Here is a 26,486-nt window from a genome sequence, read left to right as displayed (position 1 = left end):
ATAAAGTAAGAGATGACAAATTTTCAACAGGAAAATTTGTAGGAATAAAAACAGTAACATTCTGAACCCTACAGAAAGGAATATTATATCAGCAATTTGACAATTTACATGAAACAGGCAAATTTATAGATAGAAATGATAAAAGTGGATTCATGAAGAAATATAAAATCAGAATAGTTCTATATCAAGTAAAGGTACTAATATTTAGTTAAGTTATTTAAAAGCTCTTTCTACAAAGGAAAATCCAGGTCTAGATGACTTGCCTGGTAAATTCTATTAATATTTAATGAATTAACAAGATCAATCCAAAAAAAGTCTTTTTGAAAGTAGAAGGAGACATGTTCTTGTTCATTTTATACTGCTGCCAACACCTTAGACAAAAAATATCCAAAGAAACTATAGACAGTATCTTTCATAAATATAAATGCCAAAATTCTTTTAGTGAATAGAGAAAGCAGATAGGGAAGGTAAGAGGGGAGAAAAAGCAAAAGTACTGAAGGATGAGATTGAATTATGTTATATGCATGTATGAATATGGCATATTCAGTAATATATAAAATGAATTACACTTATAACAACTTATAACCAAGTGGATTATTTCCCCTCTCCCAGGAAGAATTCATATTGGCTTATCATCTGAATAGTAATATAATACATTTACTTACTAATAGAATGACTTATAGACTAAATTAGGCATGCCTTCTGCATAGTTTTATTAGAATACTGCCATGCCTATTCATTTATAGATTGTCTATGATTGCTTTCATCCTTCAAATGCAGAGTTGATTGGTTACAACAGAGATCAGATAACTTAATTCAGAGTAAAAAATATTTACTATACAGCTTTTTAGAAAAAAATTTGCTGACCCCTAGAACAAAGGAGAAAGATATATGATCATTATCAGTAGATGTGAAAGAATTTGATAAAGTCAAACTTCATGATAAAGCTCTCAATGAAGCAGGACTAGAAGGAAACTTCCTTAACCTGATGAAAGGTAGCTACATACACCTACAACTAACAACAAGCTTAAAGGTGAATGATTGAATGTTTTCTCCCTAAAACTGGGTACAAGGCAAGGATGTCTACTCTCATCAATTTTGTTCAATTAGACTGGAGGTTCCAGCTAGTGCTATAAGGCAAGAAAATAAAAATAAAAAATCAATATATCCCAGCAATTCAGGAGGCTGAGGCAGGAAGATCACAAAGTTTGAGGCCAGCCTCAGCAATTCAGTGAGACCATCAGCAACTTAATGAGACCCTGTCTCAAAATTAAAAATAAAAAGGGCTGGGTGTAACTCAGTAGGTAAAGTGTACCTGAGGTCAATCCCCAATACCCGCCCCCCAATCAATATAAAATAAGAAATGAAAATAAGAAAATAATTACATTTGTAAGAGCATCCAAAATAATTAAGAATAAAATAATATATTTAATGAAAGCAAGTGTGGAAATGTACACTGAAAATTACCAAACATTGTCAATAAAATAAAGAACTTGGGCTGGAGATGTGACTCAAGCGGTAGCACCACATAAAAATAAAATAAAAAAGATGTTGTGTCCACCAAAAATTAAAAAATAAATATTAAAAAAATTCTCTTTCTCTCTCTCTCTCTTTAAAAAAAATAAAGAACTAAATAAATGAAGACAGGTTCCACTTCTGCAAATCAGAAAATTCAATATTTTTCAGATGACAGCTTCCCTAAAATTGATCCACAGATTCAATACAATTCCTATTTAAATACCAGACTTTTCTAAATTGATAAAATAATCCTAATGTTTACATTTTAAATGTTAAGGACTGAGAAAAGCCAATCCATTTTTTTAAAGCTTATCTTTTTTTTATACCTTTATTTCACTTATTTATTTATTTTATGTGGTGCTGAGGATTGAACCCAGGGACTCCGACATGTGAGGCGAGTGCTCTACTGCTGAGCCACAACCCCAGCCCAAGCCAATGTAATTTTGAAAACAAAGTTCAAGAACTTAAATAACCTAATTTCAAAATTTACCATAAAGCTACAGTAATAAAGACTGTGGTACTGGAATAAAGATAGGCATATAGAAGGAAGGAACAGAATAGAGTTCAGAAATCAATCCATGCATACATTGTCAACCTATTTTCAGCAACTCAGATTGGAATATAAACTACAACATTGCAGAAAATCCAAAGTAACTTGATTTATTTGCCTCTCTTGTCAAACTCTGCTTATGCCCACACCCATTCTTTCATTTAAACTTTAGTCGGGTAGTTCTCAAAGTGCCATAGGGACTGATCCTTTCAGAGAGTTTGCTAGGTTGACTATTCGCATAATAGTTCTGATAATATTTGTTATTTTTCTTCATTATCTCATGAGTGTACAATAAAGTTTCCCAAAGCCTAAATGATCTATGATGGGAATCATAACAAAACGAATGCAGAAGATGTGGGAATCCAACTATTTTTAAAAGCCATACATTAGATCCACAATGCTCTTCTGTGAAAAAATTGGGCTTTTCCCCTCATGAAAATGTGTTATGTTAACACGTAAAGGATTGATATTTTAAATGAGCTGCTAACTTTAATTTTTTTCCTTTCATAATATGGTAATATTGACAGATAAAATCCACACCAAAAAAAAAAAAATGAGGATCTTCAACAGTTTATATGGGTGTAAAGGGTTCCTGAGATTAAAATGCTCAAAAAAAAAAAAACCATTGCCCTTGTCTGCCTGTAGGTGTTAAAAAATTCTGTTCACCATATTTAACAATAGAGGACTCTAGAGAATTAGAGTTGGTCTTCTTTGAGAAATACCATGGTTGCAAAAATCATCTACTGCAAAATAAATCTGTAGCTTTTAGTTGAGAAATGTAGCAAATGTTAATGCCAGATTTCTCTTTTTCTTGATGTGTAATGTAAATATAAATGCAATCCTAAAAAAGAAAAAAGGAAAGACATAGAAATGACCTGAAATAGTGCCCATCGAAAAAGGAAGACCTTAATAAAGGAAGTTCTCATTTGTTCACTGTATTCCCGGCTTAGTGGAAATCACTGAGGATTGAATGCTGCACAAAAGATGAGCAGTTCTGCCCTAAGGAAGTTTTATAGCCAAGTGGGGGAGGCAGTACAGTCACATAAAAAAATATATAATTACCAATTGTGATAAGCCCTTTAAAGGAAGTGATGGAGGTATGAGTACATAAAGTAGATTCGACCGATTTTCAGTCTCAGAGCTACCAAGATACCAAGGGAGGAACAGCATCCTGGGTATGTAAAAAGGACCTGTGGTATGTAAGAATGATAAGGGGGCAGGGGAGATATGGCTGAAGCACACAGAGCTGGAGGTAAAGCCCAAGCCATTTGGACACTTAAAAGGTTTTGCCAAGGAATTTGGACCTTTACATCACGTGGACAGTGGGAAGCTACAGATAGGAAAACGATGTGACTGACTAGATTTGTATTTTTAAAAGATTTTGGCAGCTGTAGTGGTACAAGAGTGAAAAGCAAGACTATTTATAGGACTATGGAAGGATCTAGGTGAAAGATGGTGGAAGCTTAAAAGAGGGTAACAGCGATGAAGCCCCAAAGAAACGGATGACTTTGGTGTGTATTCGGGAAATAGGGCCCAAAAGACCTGGCAATTGAAAGTTTCATAACACAATAACCACAGTAAATTGAATGTCATCCCCAAGCTTTCAACAAATAGGGTTACTGAGAGGTTGGAAATTCCCCCCACACCTCCTCGATGACGATCCCGACGTCCCGTCGATGTTCATGGTCGTCCTCACAAAGCGCTGGCACAAGGCCTCGTTCCCAGCCCACGTAGGAGGCTCATGGCTTTATCCCTGGAGGTCAGTAGCTTGGAACAGCTCCGTCTCCAGGGCAATGCCATTGTCGGTGCTCCGGGCGGGGGAGGGGTAACTAAGGACAACGGCCGGAAGAAAACTCCGGAAGAGAGGGAGAGTCAGAGGGGGAAAATGGGGAACACGTGCTGCTGCTCCGGCTATCTCGGGTGATTCGAGGCTTCTGCACGAGGCAAGAGCGAAAGGCGGGAGGAGCCGAGGAACGTGCCTGCGATTGGTGTGCCGGGGGCGGCGGGACGCTTCCGATTGGACGAGGCTGAGACGGAGGCTGCATTTTGAACCGCGTAGGGTTCTGGGTAGCAAAGACCTTGGAAGGGTCTTAACCGAAAGGGGGAGGGGGAAGGTCGCCAACAAACGGCTGAGCTCACAATCCCGGCAGGGCCAGGCCGAGGCGCCCCCCTCCCCCCTATGGAGCGAGCCAGGCCGGAGCCGCCGCCTCAGCCGCGCCAACTGCCACGGGCGACCCCACCTCGCCGGTTGCGCCCCGCTCCGCCCCCGCTGCCGGTCGAGGGCACTGCCTTTAGGGCGGCGGCCGCCATTGCGACGGTGGCCTAGTCGTGCGGAGAGGCCCCGGCGTCGGGCGTCCAGTCCACCGCACGGCGGCTGCTTCAGGTGAAGCCGGAACAGGTGTTATTGCTACCGCCCGGGCCACTACTGCCTCAGGCCCAGGACGAAGGTGCAGCCGTCTCGCCCGCGCAGGCGCAGCTGCTGCCGCTGAGGTCCGAGCTGCTGCTGTTGCCGCCTCCTCCGGCGTCCGAGGGCGCCCCCTGCAGGCCCGAGCTGCGTCCGGTGCAGCCGCGGGCGCTGCAGGTCAAGGCGGAGAAGCAGGAGCTGGGACCCGCCTTGGACCCGTCGACTGGCCCTCGGAGGGCGGTCGAGGCGGGCCCTAGAGCTTGCAGAGCGGCCAAAGTGGAAGGCCCCGGGCCGGCCCTCGACAGCCGCCGAGGAGACGAGAAGAAGGGCAAGCTGGAGGCCGAGGAGGTCATGAGGGATGCAGCAAAAGGCAGGGAAGGCAAAAGCCTGACGGCTGTCGGAGAAGGAGTCATCAAAACTGAGGAGCCCGAGAGACTCTCGGAGGACTGCAGGCTAGGCGCGGAGCCGGCCTCCAGTGGCTTGGGCCATGGCAGCAAGGAGGTCATCCTAGCCCAGCCGTCTAGTGCTTTTGGGCCGCACCAGCAAGACCTCAGGATCCCTTTGACTCTCCACACTGTCCCCCCGGGGGCCCGGATCCAATTTCAGGGACCTCCACCTTCTGAGCTGATAAGGTTGACCAAAGTTCCCCTGACACCAGTGCCTATTAAAATGCAATCCTTATTGGAGCCTTCTGTAAAAATTGAAACCAAAGATGTCCCGCTCACCGTGCTTCCCTCAGATGCAGGTATTAGACGGCAGGGGAATCTGGTTTTCAAACTTCGCCTATGTTGCCCCATAGCAGACATGTCAGCAGTTCAGAAGCCTAAAGTAGAAAAATAAAATCATGGAACTGATTCTTAGTCTGCACAGGTATCACTTCTGATTGACTTGTACGTATACCAGTAAAATACACTTAACACGTTCAAGAGTCCCACATAGTTTTAAAGAATGTTTTAAAGACCAGTAAACAATAAGATTTAGCTAATTTTTGTACACAAAAAATAGAAATATTCTTGCTAGACAGTGGCAAAGCCTTCAGTTTATATGCTACAAAAAATCAACATTAAATATATCCTATTATAGTAGGTCAATACTAAGTATTAAGAAATAGAAGAAACAGTGGTGTTTATACCCATTATGGAGGTTATCTTCTTCAAAAATGAACAATAAACGTTTTTCTAGGAGAAAACAATAAATGATTAAATGTAACTAGTCTAAAAACTTTTAGGACACTTTCTATTTTTATTATATTTTCTAAACACTTTTATGTTTATTGTTTGTTTTTACTTTATTGATTTCACCTGCCCACCTTATTTGCTTGTTTTTATCTTCCCTAGTTTTGACTTTGCTTTCATTGTCTAAAAGAAATAATAGAATAGTTATCTTTACACTACATTTCTATCCTTTACTTTAATAATTTTATAAATCAAGTAATCCTACAGTAAAGAGAAAAATATAGGAAGTTTACAGACAGTATTTTTATGAACTGCATAGAAATGTGAAGCTAGCCAATTTTCTTTATTTGAACAGGCTGTGACTCTTGAAATTCACTTTTATTTATTTTTTCCTGTTTATCTTGTAGAACATAGTTTAGTTGGACAGGAGCTTCATCATCACAGTGAAATACAATTAATATAGTATTATAAGTATTTTTGCTTCAAAGGACATTATAGCACCATGTAAATTAGTTCCTTTACACATATAGATAACATCTACTTAATGGTAGACTTATAGTCCTGAATAAGTCATAGTTTTTCTCCTCTAATGATGGAGTGTTTTTTAGTGGTAAATAAATGTTAATTATTGTTAGAGGTTTTAATAAAGCTCAAAGGAATAACAAACCAGCAATTTACTATGTCTTCAACATTATTATTTCATCAAAAGAGTCCTTCTAAGCTATAGTTTTGAATGCTGAGTTCAGGGATTATAAGGAATTCTGGAATATTAGTGATTCTTTGGCTGTACTGAAGTGTATAATTTCTTTGGATACTTAAAAAATAAGTATAGATGAAGGTACACTTCACTTTATGGTTGTATGTGTGTCACATTAATTTAGTCTCTTAATTTTTGTCATGTAGGAATACCAGATACTCCCTTCAGTAAGGACAGAAATGGTCACGTGAAGCGACCCATGAATGCATTTATGGTTTGGGCAAGGATCCACCGTTCAGCACTAGCCAAAGCTAACCCAGCGGCCAACAATGCAGAAATCAGTGTCCAGCTCGGGTTAGAGTGGAACAAACTTAGTGAAGAACAAAAGAAACCTTATTATGATGAAGCACAAAAGATTAAAGAAAAGCACAGAGAGGAATTTCCTGGTAATCAAATGAAATAAACAAAGTCTCTTTCTAACTTATTTTAAATTTATTTAGATACAAATTAAATTAGGTTGAGATGGAAGGACAAAAATGTGTAATTTTTTCCTAATCTGATAATGTGCAAGAAAGGGAATAGGGACCATTGTTATAGTAATGATTGATATACAAAGCATAAGTTTTCTTAAATGGAAATAAGTGGGGGGATATCTGAGTGGTCTCATATTTACCAACTAATGCAAACCAGGGGACATACAGTTTTACTGTAGTTTTGATTAAACCTAGACAGAAACATATATAGATAATGGCATAAATTTAATGGCAATAAATATCTACATTTCTGGGGTATACTGGATATATTAAAATCATGGCAACAGAAATGTACAGTATGTACTTAAAAGATAATGAAAAAGCAAGGACTAATACCATATTATATGGTTATTAGAACATCATCCTGTCTTTTGATTGATACACTTATTCCCTTCATGTTATAATTAAATGAATCTGATTCTTTCCCAGCAGCAATGATGTTGAGATTAAGCTTAGGTAATTACACAGTATATGGCTAACATAACTACACAGGATTCAAAAGAATTAGTTTTTTTCCCTCGAAATATGAGCAAGGCGTCTTAGGAGGGAAGATCAGAGGTAGTAACTACAGAGAATCAGTGATTCTTCTGGTTATGCATTAGCTACAATTGCCCTAATGTTACTCTTCTGACTTTGAAAGGAAATTGAGTTATTTATGGTTTTGGAAATTGCTAGGTATAGAAGAGTGACTCTTTTTAAGCATAAAAATAGTGACTAGTTATTAATGTCTATTGTAGACAATTTTATCTTATGGAAAGGGAGGAAACAGGAGGAAATGAATAAAGTCTTATGGGGAGACATTGCTTTAGGAAAAATAAAAATAGGAGAGGAATGGCTTTTGGATTTAAACTCAATGGCTTTGAGGTAGATTCTGCTACAATTCAGTGTGTCACTGTATATAAGACATTTGACTTTCAGCTATGGGTTACAAAAGTGACAACTAGTTAGAAGCTATATGCCTATATATGTTAACTTGCACAATGGAGGAGTCATTCACAGAAATTTTATTATAGAAATGGAAAATATGCTTTTAAAAACTTTGAATTATATTACATTTCTAATTTAACAAAAAAAGAATTATTTAAAGGCTAATTAGTCTGTACTTTTATATTAAAAAGTCTATCTTCTTCTATAGGTTGGGTTTATCAGCCTCGTCCAGGGAAGCGAAAACGCTTCCCTCTAAGTGTTTCCAATGTATTTTCTGGTACCACACAGAATATTATCTCTACAAATCCTACAACAATTTATCCTTATCGCTCACCTACCTACTCTGTGGTAATTCCCAGCCTACAGAACACCATCACTCATCCAGTTGGTGAGTTGGTTTTATTGTAGATTACTATTTTTTAAATAGCTGCATGAAAATTTTAGCTCAAGTTGAAATGTTGTTTCTGAGAGGTGTAGATATTAGGCTTAGAATTTAGAAAAACAATATTAATGGAGGAGAATCAAAAAAAGAACATTAAATAGGAGAAGGAAAAATTTCAGTAGACCACGAAATACTTGGTTTGCCAGAGTAGCAAATGTGTAAAACCTCACCTTTTAAGCAAGTCAGGATGAGCCTTTAGATTAGTCAGATAATGCAGGAAACGACTGGCGTAATTTAGTAGGAAGTAGGAGTGTCTTCTCACTCTTAGCATAAAAGAAAGTCTCACTAATGGGGTATGAAGCATCCTGTTCTGGAACTTAGTAATAACACTGATCTGTTAAAGACCATTCTCTTGATGCCCTAGAAATGCAGTGGAAGTTATTCATTTTCTATAAAATATTTGTTTGGGTTATTGTATTCTTTCTCTCTAAATTTATTCTCTATTATCAGTTACTTTATTTATTTGTGGTATTGGGTATTGAACACAGGGGTACTCAACAACTGAGCTACATCACCAGTCCTTTTTATTTATTTTGAGACAGGGTCTCACTAAGTTGCTGAGGCTGATCTTGAACTTTTGATCCTCCTGCCTCAGACTCTTGAGTAGTTGAGATTACAGGTGTGTACCATGGTGCCTGGCTCTATTATCAGTTCTTTATAACATGTCTATCTACTGATTGTAGGAGCTCAAAATTGAGAACCTTGTATCTTAATAACTTGTTGTTAGGCTATCCATCATTGGTTTGTTCTTCCTGAACTTATTTTAACCATGTAAAATAACCATATAAAAAAGCTCTTAGGAAGAGCTTTATCCATTGACTGTTTGCTATCACTTGTTAAAGTCTTCCTGATGACAAATCTACCCCTGTGAGAGGTATAGGTATCTTGGAAATTAACTTATTAGCATTTTAAGCATTTTCAATGTTTCTTTTACTGTATCATTTTAGCAATCAGTAGCAATAAAGCCATATCCAAGATGCCTAGATTCAAGAAAAAGATTCAGAAAGTTAATCTTGTAACCTTTTCCCCCTCCCAGCATAGTCAGGCACTCTTACCCTTTACCGTTTGGTAGTATTGCCTTTAATCTTGTATTTTAAAATAGGCTTATTTATGTCTGTCTTTATTTTCTTTGTTTTCATGTTTTTTTTTTCTTTTTGTGATATTGGGGATTGAACTTGGGCAATCTACAACTGTCCCAGATATTTATCTATTTATTTTATTGGTGCATTATAATTATATGTAATAGTGGGATTTTTTGTTAAGCTACATGCACTTAAAATGATTTGGTCAGTTTCATTCCCAGAAGTAACTCTGTTTACCCTTTTCTCCTCCCTCTTTTTGGTCCCCTTTGTCTACTAGTCTCCTTTATATTTTCATGGCATCTTCCCTCTTATTTTCCCTTTTTTCTCTCCAGTTTCCACATGTGAGAACATATGATCATTGACTTTTTGAGTCTGGCTTATTTCACTTGCAGCCCTTTATTTTTTATTTTTGAGGACTTGCAATCTTCCTGCCTCAGCTTCTTATATAGCTGGGACTGTAGGAACTTGCCACTATGCCCAGCATGCTATGTTATTTGTGATTTCTATTTTCATAATACATGTTTCTCCATTTTGTTCCTAAGACTTCATTTAGATCTGCTGCATCCACTGTTAAATACTATCTTTTTGCTTTCTTTCTTTCTTTTTTTTTTTTTGTTGAGGTGGTGGGTATCAGGGATTGAACTCAGTGTCACTCAACTCCTGAGCCACATCCCTAGCCCTAATTTGTATTTTATTTAGAGACAGAGTCTCACTGAGTTGCTTAGTCATCTCGCCATTGCTGAGGCTTGCTTTGAACTAAAGATCCTCCTGCCTCAGCCTCCTTAAATACTGTATGCTTTCTAAAAAACATTTTTATCAATGTTCTTATTTGAAGCAGTAGAAATTAATAATATACTATATTAATTTTATTCCATACAAAGTTATGAGAAAACTGGAAGGTTTTCTTCTAATGTTGCCCAGGTTCTTTCATCTGTGATGTTATATATAAGTATTGTAGACAGAATTATAGGAAGAAATTTATAATCATACACAATAATAACCAAAGACAAGGTAATGATTTATTTTTAACAATAGCCTTTTTTTATGGTGGGAACTAATATCAGTAAATATTCCATTCTTGGATCTCAAATAACAATTAGATAATTTTATTTTATAAACATAGTTTGAGAATTATTTTCCCAGATACCTATCTTAATAATAAATATTTATATGCTACTATGCTGTCTAATCATACAGATTTTAAATATGTTATCTGAAGGCTGTTCTCATCAGCATGTTATATTACTTAGAGGAGTTAGTATAACTTGCAAATTTCACTGTAATATTTCATATTCTAAATAATTTATAAAACTGTTAATAACAAATTATAGCACAGATCTTTTGAGGAATCAGTTTTACTTTCTCATCATCTACAGATGATAATTTTTATACCTTCCTCTTTTGTTGTTTCTTTCAACTACTTTTATATTCTAAATATAAAGTCATGGAAATTTCATTTTTTAAGCACAATTGTTTTATTTCCATGGAAGAGAGATGTCAGAGTAGTGTGACTTTTCTCTTAAAAAAAATTTATATTCTATTTTTTTTTTCTAGCAAGTTTTGTATTCTAACTTGATAGTGTATTGATTTGATCAGGTTTCGGGTATAGAAAATAGACTTACCAAGCTAGAGTACTCAAGGTCAGCATTTTCAATAGCCAGAAGTTTTGTTGACTTTCCAAAAATGCTCTTGGAAGAGGCCATTTGTATTCACTTTATCTAATATTTTATCAGTTTTGCGTTTGAATTTCACTATAATTCTTAGATGAATACTACCTGAGATTATTTTTATTCATTCTGTTCTCTTGGATTAAAACATTTTGTGAACTTGCCATCTTACTGTAGTTAACCTAATATTCTTAACCTAGCTGCTGTCAAAGTTAATTAGGATTTAGAAATCTTTGTAAGGTCTTAAGTAGGAAGGAGTTTATTGAGTCTCTCTCGTCTTTTGTATTATAATGACTAAATGATTCCATTGATTTTCTTCTTTCTGTTAAAATATTTAGAAAGTCAATTCATATTGACTTTGAGATCTCTCAGACCTGGTTACTTAAGCTTTCCTTAGTGCTAATTTTTATTTGCATATAACTTACAATATTTGAATTTATTTGTTTTGCACATTAGGACAAGCTTTTAATGGGATCAATTTGATTTTGGACAGTTAGTCATAGCAGCTGTTGATCTGGGAGTACATATTTTTTCCTTCTGTGTTGTTAGCATTTATCATATAAAATAACCCTCAACTTTCTTTAACCTTTCGTTTTAGTTATCCTTATCAGTCTTCTCACCTTATTGAACATTTGGGTTCCAAAAGGAAATAATCCCAGGGTGGATTTTTTTTTCTTATTACTGAGGAATTTGAATTTAGAAATGCTATGATTACTACTGCACAATATTTAACATACTGAATTCATTGGCTTTTTAGTATCTTTCTCTATTATTGACACCTAATCAAGCTTATTACATTTTATTGTGTATTCTACTAACCCTGTTCTAATAAGCAATAATTTGTGCAGGTCTTCCTAGCATATTTTTATCCCTTTTGGCTCTTCAATCTATTTGAAGATTGGAAGTGTAATTTGATATTCTCCCTATTTTGGTGAATTTTGCTATCTCAGATTTTTCTGAATAAATTCTAAAACCATATTTGTTTGCCTGCCTATCTGTCCTTTCTGCTGCCTTATATTTATTAAATAACTATTGTATATCTGTGTTGTGAACAAAATATAAAGATTATTTTATAGTTTCTGTGGAATCAAAGTGTTCATAAGGTAGTTGTGGAAAAGATAGATACAAATTAAACTAATTTTACTATGTCTTTGATACAATTTATAGTAACTTTCTTGTCTGGTATTATTTTTAAATCCAACACATTATTTTCTCTGCCTCTCACATTTAATGCTATATTCCAAGATCTTTTCCTGTTTTTAATAACTGAAAGTGCTTATAGCATGATAGTCCAGAATTCTCTGTGGGTGTATTTTATCAAATGTCTTTGCTAGTTATGCCAGCATCTTTATTTTATATTAGTATTAGTATTCAAATGTAGTTAAAGGATTTAGAACTTCTGTAGAAATGGTATTTTATTTTCTTTTTAAATGTCACTTTGCATGTGTATGAATTTTCTTATTATATCATTGTGTCTTCTGCATTTCATTTGTCAAGCCTGAAATTGGTTTTCTGTACTAAATCTTTTTTTTTAAGAGGGAGAGAGAGAGAGAGAGAGAGAGAGAGAGAGTGTTTTTAATATTATTTTTTAGTTTTCGGCAGACACAACATCTTTGTTTGTATGTGGTGCTGAGGATCGAACCCAGGCCACACACATGCCAGGGGAGCGTGCTACTGCTTGAGCCACATCCCCAGCCCCTGTACTAAATCTTAGTTGACATTTTCCTCTTCAGAAAATGTTTTCTCTAAATTTTTCATATGTTTTCTCTGAGTTTTTAATTTAGAAGTTTACTACTTCTAATATTTAATATTTTCATAGTAAATGCATGGAATTTTTAGTTTACCTATTTCTTGCTTAAACAAAACAGAACAAAAGAAAACAAATTTTCATAATTCTGATGCTGTTAGGATTATATTATCATATAATTATATTCTGATATAATTGTTATAATTCAGATATCATTTTTTTTAAAAGATGGTCTACTTGTCCTTGTCAAGGCCTTAAGATCCATTCCAGAAAAGTTTTATGTCCATAAGAAACTCAAATGTATCGAAAAAATTCCTTGAAAAGTGATGTAATTCTTGTAAGTTCTCTTGAAAAGTGGGAAGGAGGAATCACTTGGTTCAATGCAAAGTCTTCTATTTTTTTTTTTTTTGGTTTCAGGGATTGAGCCCAGGGAGATTTAACCACTAAGCCACAGCTCTAGCCCTTTTATATATTTTATTTAGAGACAGGGTCTCCCTGAGTTGTTTAGGGCCTTGTTAAATTACTGAGGCTGGCTTTGAATTTGTAATCCTCCTGTCTCAGCCTCCTGAGTCACTGGGATTACAGGTGTGTGCCATCTGCAAAGTCTTCTTTTGCTCCTTATTACCTTTGTCTTTTCCTAAGCTCTACTTTTCTTAGCATTGTCTAACTATTCTCATTTCTCCATTCCCCATCTGTCTGTCCCCAGCTACATGCTATACATGTTCTCTTCTTATTATTACCTCTTATAGAAAAAAATTGGTTTGTGTCAGTTTCTGCCATGACTCTGTTGCTTCACTGTTCATCCCAATCATACAGCAAAAAATTGATTGTACCTTTCTTTCATTGAACATGTGCAGTAGTTTTTTTGCTCTTAAGACAGTTTAAACACAAAACTTATTTTTTTTACGCATGTAAAGTCCAAAAGGGGTATTTTTGGTTGGTAAGTGGCTCTCTTCCAAAAGGTAATTTATAGACAAGCTGATCCTGATTTGTGGTTCTGCCATCTTTTAATATATGGCATCTAAGGCCTCTGTACTGTTGTGCCTGGACCTGCAGAAGGGAAAAGAACATGGATGGTCATGTGTGAGAGTCTTTCATGGGCCAGTCCTAGAAGAGATGGACATAGCTTCTGTTTACATTCTACCAGGTAGCCCTTATCTACATGGCACTCTTAACTGCAAGGGAGGCTGGCAAATATAACCTAGAAGAAGAGTAAACAAGGCACTGACTAGTTTCTGACTGGCTAGTTTCTACCATATATAGTTGTTTGATAGGTTAGAGGTCTGTCTTTTTCACAAACCTTCCTTGTTCATTGACAGTTTTAACAGTGGTGACTGTATGTTGCAGACTTTAACCTCCTATTTAACATCCTTGATTTTGGTGGGTGGAATATCAATGATTGAACCCAGGGGTAATTAACCACTGAGTCACATCCCAGCTCTTTTTATTTTTTTATTTTGAGACAGGGTCAGGCTAAGTTGCTTAGGGCCTCACTAAGTTCCTGAGGCTGACCTTGAATTTGCAGTCCTTCTGTCTCAGCCTCCCACGTCTCTTGGATTAAAGGCATGCATGAACTCATGTGGCTTGAATTTTGACATGATGCTATGCTTTCATATAACTCCTTATCTACCTAATTTATGACCATAGAGCAAAAAGTGCCTGGAACATTTTAGTTGCTTAATGAATACTTGAATCGAATGAATGCATAATTATAGTGCCATGCCTCATTTTCACCTCTTCTTTTATAGAAATACATTTGGTAGAAAAGAACATTTGGTAAAAGACACAACCCTCCCTTCCTCAGTGACTGAAACTTTATTAATCGTTCTGTACAGCTCTTATAATTTACTTTTTGTTTGCTTAGAAAGACCATACTTCTTTACTGAAAACTAAGAGCTTTTTGTACTGGTTATAGGAAAAAGAAATCTGCACCAGAGGTAGATTTTTGGTAAATGTTTTGAGCACAAAAATAATGCAATTTATAAAATCTTGAGAGATTTTGAAAGTTAGAGCCTGACTTTAGAGGAGGTTTTTATCTTTAGGCTGATTTGTTAGTTTCTTCTTTTATCCACTCCAATCTTTCTTTATTTTTTATTAACCAGATTCTGGGGATACACTCTCAAGTGCCCAGCTTGGTGATTGTGGTAGGGGTGGTGGACATAAAAATATTTACACTATTTTGTGATAGTTATAGATTTGCAAGGTTTTGAGGAATGGTATTTATAGCAGGGCACAATGGGGATTAGGAAAGAAATTGTGCTTGATAAACCAGGAAAGGCCTGACGAAAGCCTGTGCCTCACAGGTGAGAGGACTAATCCATGCTACCTCATCAACTGAGCATCAGGATAGCTTCATTCATACTTTATTGTTACTTCACTGGGTCAGATACCATCTTGAAACAGATGCATGTGTCCCTTCATTCCCTATTTCCAGGATGAGGAGAGGAATTATCTGCATTAACTGAAATAAAGAAGGGGTGGTGTTATCTGGATATCGTTGAAAGACTGATCTATAATTTTTTGGCCTTGACAGAGACATTCCTAACTTCAGTCTGTTCTTGAACTGCACTTTTTTTTTATTTCCAGTGCAGACAGCTAGCTGCATTGGAATATACTGTGTATTACTCTATTGCTATGACTTCTGTCAGTATTTAATTAGGAATATTTAGTTACATTAAGGATAGGTATGTCATTTGGATAAAAGGGCAACTCAGTCAGCATCCTGTCTTCAGGAACAGAAAGATAAAACACAAAATTGGTTTACCTGACTTTAAAAATTCTGCCATAATCCCCATTGTGCCCTGCTCTAAATAGCATTTCCTTTAGTATATGTCACAAATGGTTGATCTTTGCTAAGTTTACGTTCGTTGGGAAATTTCCTTATGGATTCATGTTGAATGCAATGGAGTGAAACAATGTTGTTTATCACTTAACTTTTTTCCAACAAAATTGTCATTTATAATTTAGTTTAATATACAGAAGTATATAAAAGAAAAATTACCCATACTACTACTCTGAAACTCTATTAATATTAAAAATAAAATTAATATATTTCAATTTATAAAATTCACATAATACCAAATCAAAGTCTAGCTTTTCCTACTGTTCAACTGTCCTGTTCCCTTTCCTAGATGACCTTTCAGGTAGTTATTGTCAGTAGTTATATTATTTGTTAGAAAAAATTATATATGCCTACCAGCATTTGTATATATTCCTGCTTTCAACTTATGAATAAGTAGTTTTATCAATTTATTTATTCATCCGAAACAATTTGTTGGGGGCTTAATCTGTGCCTTGCAGAACTCTGCCTCAGAGTGCAGTAATGAACAAAACAGAAAAAGTCTCTCTTTTTTTGGGACTTTGAGTTTGTTTGGGAAATAGATTTTTTTTTGGAAATATGAATAAACAAATCATGGTGTCTTTCAGTTTGTTCAAAATGCTATAAATGAAATACAGCGGTTTGGTATGATAATGCTGTTAGGTAAGGTAATTATGAAGGCCTCTTAACAGTTCATTAAATTTTACTGGAAAAGGAAAAACATGCCATGATCCAATTAATGCTTGACCTATGCTCTTTTTATTTCTAAAGGTGAAGCCCCACCTGCCATCCAACTGCCCACACCTGCAGTCCAGCGCCCAAGCCCCATCACACTTTTCCAGCCCAGCGTCTCCAGTACTGCCCAGGTAGCCGTCCAGGCTCCAAGTCTGCCACTTCGCCCAGCACTCCCTCCTCAACGCTTTGCTGGGCCTTCCCAAACTGACACTAATCAGCTACCTTCTGGAGCCAATCACTCTGTGAAGAGACCTACTCCTGTCTCTCTGGAGAGCACCAGCAGGATTCCAACTAGTGCAAGTACAGCCCATGCCAGATTTGCAACCTCAACCATCCAACCTCCCAAGGAGTATTCCAGCATTTCCACTTGTCCCAGAAGTGCTCCAATCCCCCATGCTCCTCCCCTTCCACACTCACATGTCTACCAGCCTCCTCCCCTTGGCCATCCAGCCACACTGTTTGGGACACCTCTACGATTCTCTTTCCATCACCCTTACTTCCTACCTGGACCTCACTACTTCCCATCAAGGTAAATGAACAGTTTTTTTTTTTTCCTTTCACTTAAAAATGTAGCTAATGAATTTTACTTCTGAAGGCATATCTTTTTTTATTAAAAAGGGGACTTCCTCAGTTTAGAGACTGAATAGGAACCAAGCAATTTTCACAAATGGATGGGGATTGCAGGTGAGGCTTGGGGGAGCTAGAAAGAGTGCATGGCTTGCCTAACAAAATAGCTCTTACTCAGCCCTGTCCAGGTTTTTCCACATGAAAATATAGGCTTCAATATTGTCAGATGATTTTTTTCATAGGAAACAACTGTAAGGACCTTAAGATCTCCTTACTGTATGCTTTTTAAATTTTAATGTGTGCGTAAATTATGGGCATCTTCTTAAAATGCTGATCCTGATTTATTAGATCTGAGATGTAGAGTAGTATCCTGCTGGAGTATAGTATGCTTGATAGTCTGTATTTATTTATTTATTTAATTATTATTGTGGCATTGGGGATTGAACCCAGGAACTCTATCATTGAGCTATATCTCCAGCCCTTTTTATTTTTAAAAGTGAGTTTGAAACAGGGTCTCATTAAGTTACTGAAGCTGACCTTGAACCTATAAACCTCAGTCTCCAAAGTAGCTAGAACTATGAGCATGTGCCACTGCACTCAGTGATATTCTGCATTTCTAATAAGTTCCCAAATGATGCCAGTTCGTGAACCACATTTTGAATAGCAAGGTAAAGAGGAAAGCTTTCCATCTAAGAAATTTTAAATGAGTAGGTCAAAGTTACTTTTCTTCTCAGTGCCTTTTTATCAAACCAGAAAATTTCCCATGTAATTTAACAATGAAGGAATTGATTTTCATAGGGAAATGTCTAGAGGAAACAAATTTATAACTTTTCATTTTTGGAGTGATAGAATTTAATGCCCTTAAAAGAATCCTGATAGACTGGTAACAACCTCTGTTTTTTAATTGCTGTTATATGGATAGAGATTTTCTTTTTTTAATCAGGTATTGAACCCAGGGGGTGCTTAACCACTACGCCACATCCTTAGTCCTTTTTATTTTTATTTTGAGAAAGGGTCTCACTAAGTTGCTTAGGATCTTGTGAAGTTACTGAGGCTGGCTTAGAACTTGTGATCTGCCTGCCTCAGCTTCCCCAGCTGCTGGGATTATAGGTATGTGCCACCATGGCTGGTCAGAGATAGATTTTGTTGACATTGGAGTGTTAGATATTTAACATTAATCATATATTGTTATTAGAAAGCAAAGCTACTCACCACTTGGGTATACTCACTTCTCAAAAGAAACAGCTTTTGAGGATATATTGTATTGCTTCAATTCATAATAGGATTTCTTGCTTTCAAATACTTAGGTCAGAACTGGAAGAAAGTGGAACTAAAGGGGATTAGAATAGGAGAAAGGAGATTTTGCTATCTGAAGTTTGCTTTTTTCCCCCCCTCGTATATACTCTTTTTATCTTTTAGAAACTTACAGGAGTATTTTAGTTCAAGGGATCAAATATCAAGAGATTACTAAAGTCAGGGATTGATAATCTTTTCTCCTTGCTGTCTGCCAGGATCTGGGATTTTTATAGGACTTTTGGAGAATTTTATGAAATGTTTCCTACAGGAGGGTTTCGGGTGGGTTGTATCTCTGAGGTTTGATCTCCATAACTACAAAACAAAATAGCACCACCACCAACAACAACAAATTAAATGGGAGAAGAAGAGAAACTGTTTTAAATGTTTCCTAGAAAAAAGAAAAGTATTAGGAACATAATGGAATTTAATAAATGAGTAGATTTGGGGATACTTGGCCTCAATTAGAACCTTGAGGGGCCATAACTAAAGTTTCAGAAATTTTATTTGTTACATAATTCATTTTCTAATACAGGAAAGTCTTGGACAGTTTATTCACAGGAAAGTAGAAAATGAATCAGAAAGTCCTACAGTCTTACTCTAGCTGCTATTGTTTTTTGTTCACTGTATTTTTCTTCCTTTTTCTATGTTTTGAGAGACAGACATCTTTATGTGTGATTCTCACAACATTCATGTGACTTGGGTTTAATACTCCATTTATCCAATAAATAAATTGATCAGATGTCAAATAGCTTTCCAAAACAGAAGGCAAGTCTTATAAATTATTACTTAAAATACTTTTAAAGTACTTTTCTGACTTTCATCTGTGTCTGACGATAATTTTCACCAGGAAATGGATAATCTAATTATTTATGCTTGCCTCGCCTAGTATATTTCGGTAAAATGTAGTATGAGTAAATGACAAAATTGATTCTCTCTGTTTTCTTTTTTTCTGAATTGACAATGAAGTCTTCTACAAAGAAAAATTCTTCCTTAATCTATTTATGTGTGGAATTATTCAACTATTTGAATACCATAATTATAATGGATATTTGAGAAGTAGATATAAACATTTTGGGGTGTATATGTATATTTTATATATTATTTTAATATTTTTGCTGAACTGGCTATTTCCCCCCTGTGTATCTAGAATAAAAATCAAGTAGGTTAGGTGGTATAATCAAGGAGTTATTTTGTAAAACAGATGAACACTCAGACGTGCTGATCCCTCTCTGAGGGCTAATATCATTATGCCTTTAAATCTTAACCATCTTCATTCTGTGCCTTTTGAACCCTCTTTTTCTGTATACTAATTTGATTCTGTAGAATAGTTCTTCTTTTCTCTCTACCCCTCCTTTTTCCTCCTCTTGTAGCACATTTTAAAAAATATTTTTAGTTGTAAATGGACAAAATACCTTTTTATTTACTTTCATGAGGTGCTGAGGATCAAACCCAGGGCCCCACACGTGTGAGGCAAGCGCTGTACCACTGAGCCACAGTCCCAGCCCTTGCAGTGCATTTTTATTTTCATATTCAAAAGAGACATGTAGAATTCTGATTCTATTGATTATTGAGTTAAAAAAAGTGTTACAAACCTATTGAAATTAGAGATATTGAAAGATACAAAAGACAAATGGGGAGCTGTTAACTTGAAACATAGAAAATATACTCAGATATGTATATGTGATAGAGAAGATGGGTCAAAGAACTCCTGAATTTGTAGGAATAGATAGCACCCTAATTGTAAAATTTTAGGCAAAAGGAACACAAGGTGAAAAACAATTATCTTTAACCTTTGTTTAGGTCATAGACTCATCTAAGAATTTGATTGCAATCTTAGACTCTCCCTGTAATAATGGACATACACATACATATATAAATTTTTACCTGAATTTTTGTGGGAGAAGGAAATTTATGGTCCCCAAATATGATAAATTTTCCATGAAATTCCTTCTGTTTTACTTAACATTGAATTTAAATATGAGCAATTTAATGCCTAGGTGAACCCATCGAAAGGAAAAGAAGTCTCCATGAGCCAAAGTGACCAATAAGCTAAAAACTCTTTATAGTAGTCCTGGAGATGTTTTCAAATTCATAATTTACCTAAGTTTTTCTAAACTTGGATTTTACTACTTGAGTAAGAAGAGGTGCATTATTGAATCTGTTCAAGGCAGGGTTAAGTACTAAACGTCTTCATAAGCCAGAACCCTAGAAGGGCTTTTCAACCCTGATTAAAAAAAAAAAATAGAATATTTTTATTGTTGACTCAGATAAAGTACAAAGAGAAACTTTTTTTTTTTTTTAAAGAAAGGTTTAAGTCTTGAAAGGGGGAATAGCAAAGGAGGGCATTGTTTTTATTTTTTATATTTCTTTTCTTTTTTTTTTTTTTTTAATGTGGTGCTGAGGATCGAACCCAGGGCCTCACATGTACAAGGCAGGCACTCAAGTCACTGAGCCACAATCCCAGCCCCTAGAAACTTGTTTTTACCCAGGGTTCTATGTGATTTCCACTAGAAGTCAAAACCCCAAGGTGTCTTTCACACATATAGAATCTAAAATCACCCTATCCACTTGATATAGAAATGTCTAAGTTGAGAAATTAGATCTGGGCTGGCAATTAACTGGACACTGCTTTAGCAGAACATTTGCATCATTCAGGTCATTTGGAGCTTTCAAAGGGGGAAAATTGTCAGAATATTGTAAAAGGATTAATTATTTGTAGATCTTAGTAGCCCAAGAATTTGAGATAACTGAAAACCAGAAAGAAACAAAATCAATATGTCAAATCATTAAATAAGACCTCTGTTCCAGTTGAAATGCAGAAATATGAATTGGATACACCTCTCTCTGAAACAATACAAAAACTACACAAAATATATGAAGATATGGTTTTCAAGATATTGAACATCAGGAAATGAAGGGCAGTGGCTCCATTAGAGATAGGAAACTAATGAATCAAGCCCTCCAGAGAAGGGAGTGGGACTCATTATTCAGAGTTGTCACAATATATTACCCAAAATTTGTAGTTTTTTTTTCTTTTTTTGAACTTGGGATTGAATCCAATGGTGCTATACCTCTGAGCTACATCACCCCCCCCCCACATACTTTTCTTTTTTTCCTGTTTTTGAGATAGTGTCTAAGTTACCCAGGATGATCTCAAACTTGTTATCTCCTGTTTCAGCTTCCTGAACCACCCCACTTGGCAAAAAAGATACAGTTTTCAATAAAAAAAATATAAGACATACAAAGAAACTAGAAAATGTGACCCATTTAAAGTGTGTGTGGAGGGCAACAGGAACTGCTTTTGAGTGGTTTCAGTATTGGATTTGATAAAGATTTCAAGGCCATTATAAACATGTTCAAATAGCTAAAGGAAATCATGCTAAAAGACAAAGGAAATGATGATGATGATGATGTTTCAGCAAATAGAGAATATTTACAAGGATACAGAAATTGTAAAGAAGAAGCAAATAGAAATTCTGTAGTTGATCTGAAAAGTAGCCAAAGTGAAAAATCCAATAGAGAGATTAAGGGTAGAATTCAACTGGTAGAATTAAATTTGAAAGTAGACTGATAGATTTTATGCAATCTGAAGAACAGAGAGAAAAAAGACTGAAGAAAAATTAGCAGAGCCTCAGAACCACCACTTCAGAATGGAGCCACTATTAAACACAATAAATTATACATAATAGGAATACCTGAGAGAAAGAAGCATAAAAACTATTTGAAGAAAAAAAGGCTGAAAACTTTCCAAACAGCCTACATATTCAAGAAGCTTACTGAACTCTAAGTAGTTAAATGAAAAGAGATTATACCTAAACATATCATAGTGAAATGCTAGAAGACAAAGACAAAGGAAATCTTAAAAGCAGCAAGAGAAAAATAAATCATTTCTAGCTGGGTCCAGAGGTACAGACCTGGAATCATAGTTTCTGAAGAGACTGAGGCAGGAGAATTGAAATTTTGAAGTCAGCCTCAAAAACATAGCAAGACCTTTTCTAAAAAAAGTAATATTAAAAAGTGCTTGGGATGTAGCATGGCAATAGTACACCCCTGGGTTCAATCTCTAGTGACACACACACACACACACACACACAAAATCATCATACACAAAGTAACCCCAATAAAATTAACAACTCACTACAGTGGAGGTCACAATTCATATTTCAAAGTGTGGGAAAGACCTTTCTACCAAAAAACTTATATTCACTGAAGCTACCTTTCAAAAATGAAGGAAAAATAAAGACATTCTTAGTTCATCAAAAATGGAGATAATCTATTGCTATTAAATTTGCATTGCAAAAGAAATATTAAAGGAAGTTCTTTAGGCTGAAGCTAAGTGATGGCTAATAGTAACTGGAATCCAAACAAGAAAACAAAGAATACCAGTAAAAGTAATCATGTAATTAGAGAAACAAATTGTATATCTATATTTTCTCTGAATTTAATTGATTTTAAAAGTAATTACATAAAACAACATGTAATTATTGTTTGGGGGAAGGGATTCTGTAACATATGGAAATGTTATTTAGTCGAGAATAACAGTGCAAAATAATGAGTAGAATCAAAGTTGTTTTGGAGTAAGAACATGCCAGAGGATAATTTGAAACCACAGAAATAAATGAAGAGAACTAGAAATGGTAAATAAGAATATTAATGAGCATACTCTATAAACATATACTTCTTATCTTTTCTCAGTTTATTTCAATATATTATTGGATTTGTAACATATATTGATATGGTTTTGTATCAATAAGAGCACATAAAGTGGAGAAGGAAACATAGAGCTATATAGAAGCAACATTTCTATATTTTACTGGAATTATTAATATAGGTTCAAAATAGATTCTGCTAAGTTCAGATAGATATGACAAATCATAGAGCAACTACTAAGAAAATAACTAAAAATAATTGTGAAAAAATTGTTAAAGGAACTAAAATGCTATACTAGTAAGTATTCATTTAAAGCAAAATAAAGCATTAAGTAACCAATAGAAGACTAAACAGAAACCATGAGATAAATAGAAAACAAAAAATTTAAAATGGCAGATATGGACCTAACTATAAGGGCTGGGAGGGAATATGGCTCTGTGGTTGAGCATAGGCATGTACAAGGTCCCAGCACCACACACACATATACACACACACACACCCACACACACACACACAAAATTAAATCTAACTATATCAATAATATCATTAAATATGAATGGGTTAAAGGTAGATATTGTTGTCTTGGATTAAAAAAAAATCAAGACCCAATTATATGCTCTCTATAGGAGATGTTCTTTAAATTCAAACTCTTTAAACAATAAGAAAACAAATAACCCAATGAACAAATGGGCCAAGGACCTGAACAGACACTTCTCAGAGGAGGACATACAATCAATCAATAAGTACATAAAAAAATGCTCACCATCTCTAGCAGTCAGAGAAATGCAAATCAAAACCACCCTAAGATACCATCTCACTCCAGTAAGATTGGCAGCCATTATGAAGTCAAACAACAACAAGTGCTGGCGAGGATGTGGGGAAAAGGGTACACTTGTATGTTGCTGGTGGGACTGCAAATTGGTGCAGCCAATTTGGAAAGCAGTATGGAGATTTCTTGGAAAGCTGGGAATGGAACCACCATTTGACCCAGCTATTCCCCTTCTTGGTCTATTCCCTAAAGACCTAAAAAGAGCATGCTACAGGGACACTGCTACATAGATGTTCATAGCAGCACAATTCACAATAGCAAGACTGTGGAACCAACCTAGATGCCCTTCAATAGACGAATGGATAAAAAAAAAATGTGGCATTTATACACAATGGAGTATTACTCTGCATTAAAAAATGACAAAATCATAGAATTTGCAGGGAAATGGATGGCATTAGAGCAGATTATGCTAAGTGAAGCTAGCCAATCCCTAAAAAACAAATGCCAAATGTCTTCTTTGATATAAGGAGAGTAACTAAGAACAGAGTTGGGAGGAAGAGCATGAGAAGAAGATTAACAGTAAACAGGGGTGAGAGGTGGGAGGGAAAAGGAAAGAGAAGGGAAAGTGCATGGAAATGGAAGGAGACCCTCATGGTTATACAAAATTACATACAAGAGGAAGTGAGGGGAAAGGGGAAAAAAAAACAAGGGAGGGAGAAATGAATTACAGTAGATGGGATAGAGAGAGAAGATGGGAGGGGAGGGGATAATAGAGGATAGGAAAGGCAGCAGAATACAACAGACACTAGTATAGCAATATGTAAATCAGTGGATGTGTAACTGATGTGATGCTGCAATCTGTATATGGGGTAAAAATGGGAGTTCATAACCCACTTGAATCAAAGTGTGAAATATGATTTGTCAAGAACTATGTAATGTTTTGAACAACCAACAATAAAAATTAAAGAAAAAAGAAAAAAAAAACCAAACTCTTCCAAAAAATAGAAGACCAGTAATGTCCTGATAACAAAAAAGACACAAGAAAAAGAAATTATTGGCCAATATTTCTTATGAGTATGAACACAAACATCCTCAAAAAATAGCAAACTGAATCCAACAGCATATTTAAAGAATGATATATCATAACCAAGTCAGACTTATCTCAGTAATACAGGGTTGGCTTTACATTTGTAAATCAATTATTGTATTATATCACGTCAATAAAATAAGAACAAAAATCACACGGTCATCTCAATAGACACAAAATAAGCATTTGACAAAATTCAGTTTTGTTGAACATGAAGTGTTCTAACAGACTAAGAATAAAGGAAAATTAGACAAAGAACATTTACAAAAAAGCCATAGCTAACATATTTAGTAGTGAAAGACTAAATACTTTCTAAAATCAGGGACAAGACAAAGTTGTCTGTTTCTGTCACTTCTATCCAACATGTTATTAAAGGTTTATTCCAGGACAATTTAGACTTGAAAAATATATAAAAGGCATTTAGATTGTAAAAGAAGAAATTTTATAAATCTGTATTTATAAATGATGTGATCTGAGAAAGAATCTAAAGGAATTTACATAAAAACTATTTTTTTAGTAAAAAAAGGTAAGTTTATAGAATATAATACCAATATGCAAAAATCAATTGCATTTCTACATAAAAGCAATGAAAAAACAGAAAATGAAATTGAGAAACCAACTTCTTTTATAATAGCATCAAAATAATGGAAAAATCTTAGAAGTGAATTTAACAGAAGAAGTGTGAAACTTAATACTCTGAAAACTACAAAACTTTGCTGAGGAAGGATGTCATTGAGAATTGTAGAATAAGGGAACTCCAGCGATCTTTCTAACAAAGTAACAAGCTGGTAAGAACAGAATCAACTTTTTTTGAACTCTGGAGTTTAATCAAAAACAGAACAACTGTAGGAAATGCTTAATGAAGGATAAAGCTTTTAAATTTTGGCAAGAGGGGGTTCTGGCATTTTGTTTATCCACTTACAATTCTCTACTTTCCTTCTCAGCATTGCCCAGTTTCCTCTTGAAGCTTGTTGCTGTTAGCGAAGGCTATGCAGACCTCATTCTCAAAAGAACTTTGATTGTGCATTTTGCTCTATCAGTCTGCTCTTTGATGAATGGCTTAGAGAGACTTGTCTTTGTTTTACCCGTACCCCCTCAGAACTCTGTCAGGGCTGGAGTTGTTTCCCAGGGTGATGGTAGAAAATATTTAAAGGTATTGATTATTTGCTGTTGCCTGGAGAAAAGAACAACAGACAAAGCAAGCGGCAGACAGATAAGAAGCTTAGAAGAGACTGCAAAAGGAGATACATGGGAGAATTTGTGAAGCACCCACATATAGCAGGGAATCCAAAATGCTCCCCTCATGCCCAGAGCTATATACATGCTCAGAAATTATCTGAAAAGACCCTGAAATTCCACTTCTGGTCGATCATTAGGCTCTGTTTAAGCAGGAAGTGAAGGCTAAGTCAGAGTTGAAAATGGCCTAAGGATTTTTTTTTAAGTTGTCAATAGTTCTTTATTTTATTTATTTATATTCAGTGCTGAGAATTAAACCCAGTGCCTCACACATGCTAGGCAAACGCTCTACCACTGAGCCACAATCCCAACCCCTGGCTAAGAATTGAAGCAATGCCTGAACCCAGATACATTCTCCAAAGATCAAGGGGAATATTTTTGTTTTGCTTTTGTGTCTAGGTAATTAAGGAAATCTTTGTCACATCAGCAGCTGAACACTAAGCTAAGAGAACAAACACTTCAATGATCATGATTGCCAAAAAATACGTTTTAAAAAGTTACCAACCACCAGGTGGCGCATGCCTGTAATCCCAGGAGCTTGGGAGGCTGAGGCAGGAGGATCACAAGTTCAAAGCCAGCTTCAGTG

At 35.7% G+C, this 26,486-nt stretch overlaps 1 protein-coding gene across 1 annotated transcript in view; it reads left to right on the top strand.

Annotated features, from left to right (window-relative positions):
• Positions 1–4,182: 4,182 nt before the first annotated feature.
• The window catches only part of Sox30 (SRY-box transcription factor 30), a 39,885-nt gene continuing 17,581 nt past the window's right edge, over positions 4,183–26,486 (top strand). The window contains 4 exon segments of the mRNA XM_046459959.2: positions 4,183–5,217; positions 6,551–6,790; positions 8,013–8,192; positions 16,332–16,824. Coding sequence (XP_046315915.1) covers positions 4,248–5,217; positions 6,551–6,790; positions 8,013–8,192; positions 16,332–16,824 — 1,883 coding nt within the window. The 5' untranslated portion in view covers positions 4,183–4,247.

Source organism: Marmota monax, unplaced genomic scaffold (assembly GCF_021218885.2).
Source record: "Marmota monax isolate L192 unplaced genomic scaffold, Marmota_monax_Labrador192_F-V1.1 WCK01_AAM20220418_F8-fsc00229, whole genome shotgun sequence".
Lineage (NCBI taxonomy): Eukaryota > Metazoa > Chordata > Mammalia > Rodentia > Sciuridae > Marmota > Marmota monax.
The sequence above is the reverse complement of the archived record's forward strand: the minus strand, read 5'-3'. Positions and strand labels throughout refer to the sequence as shown.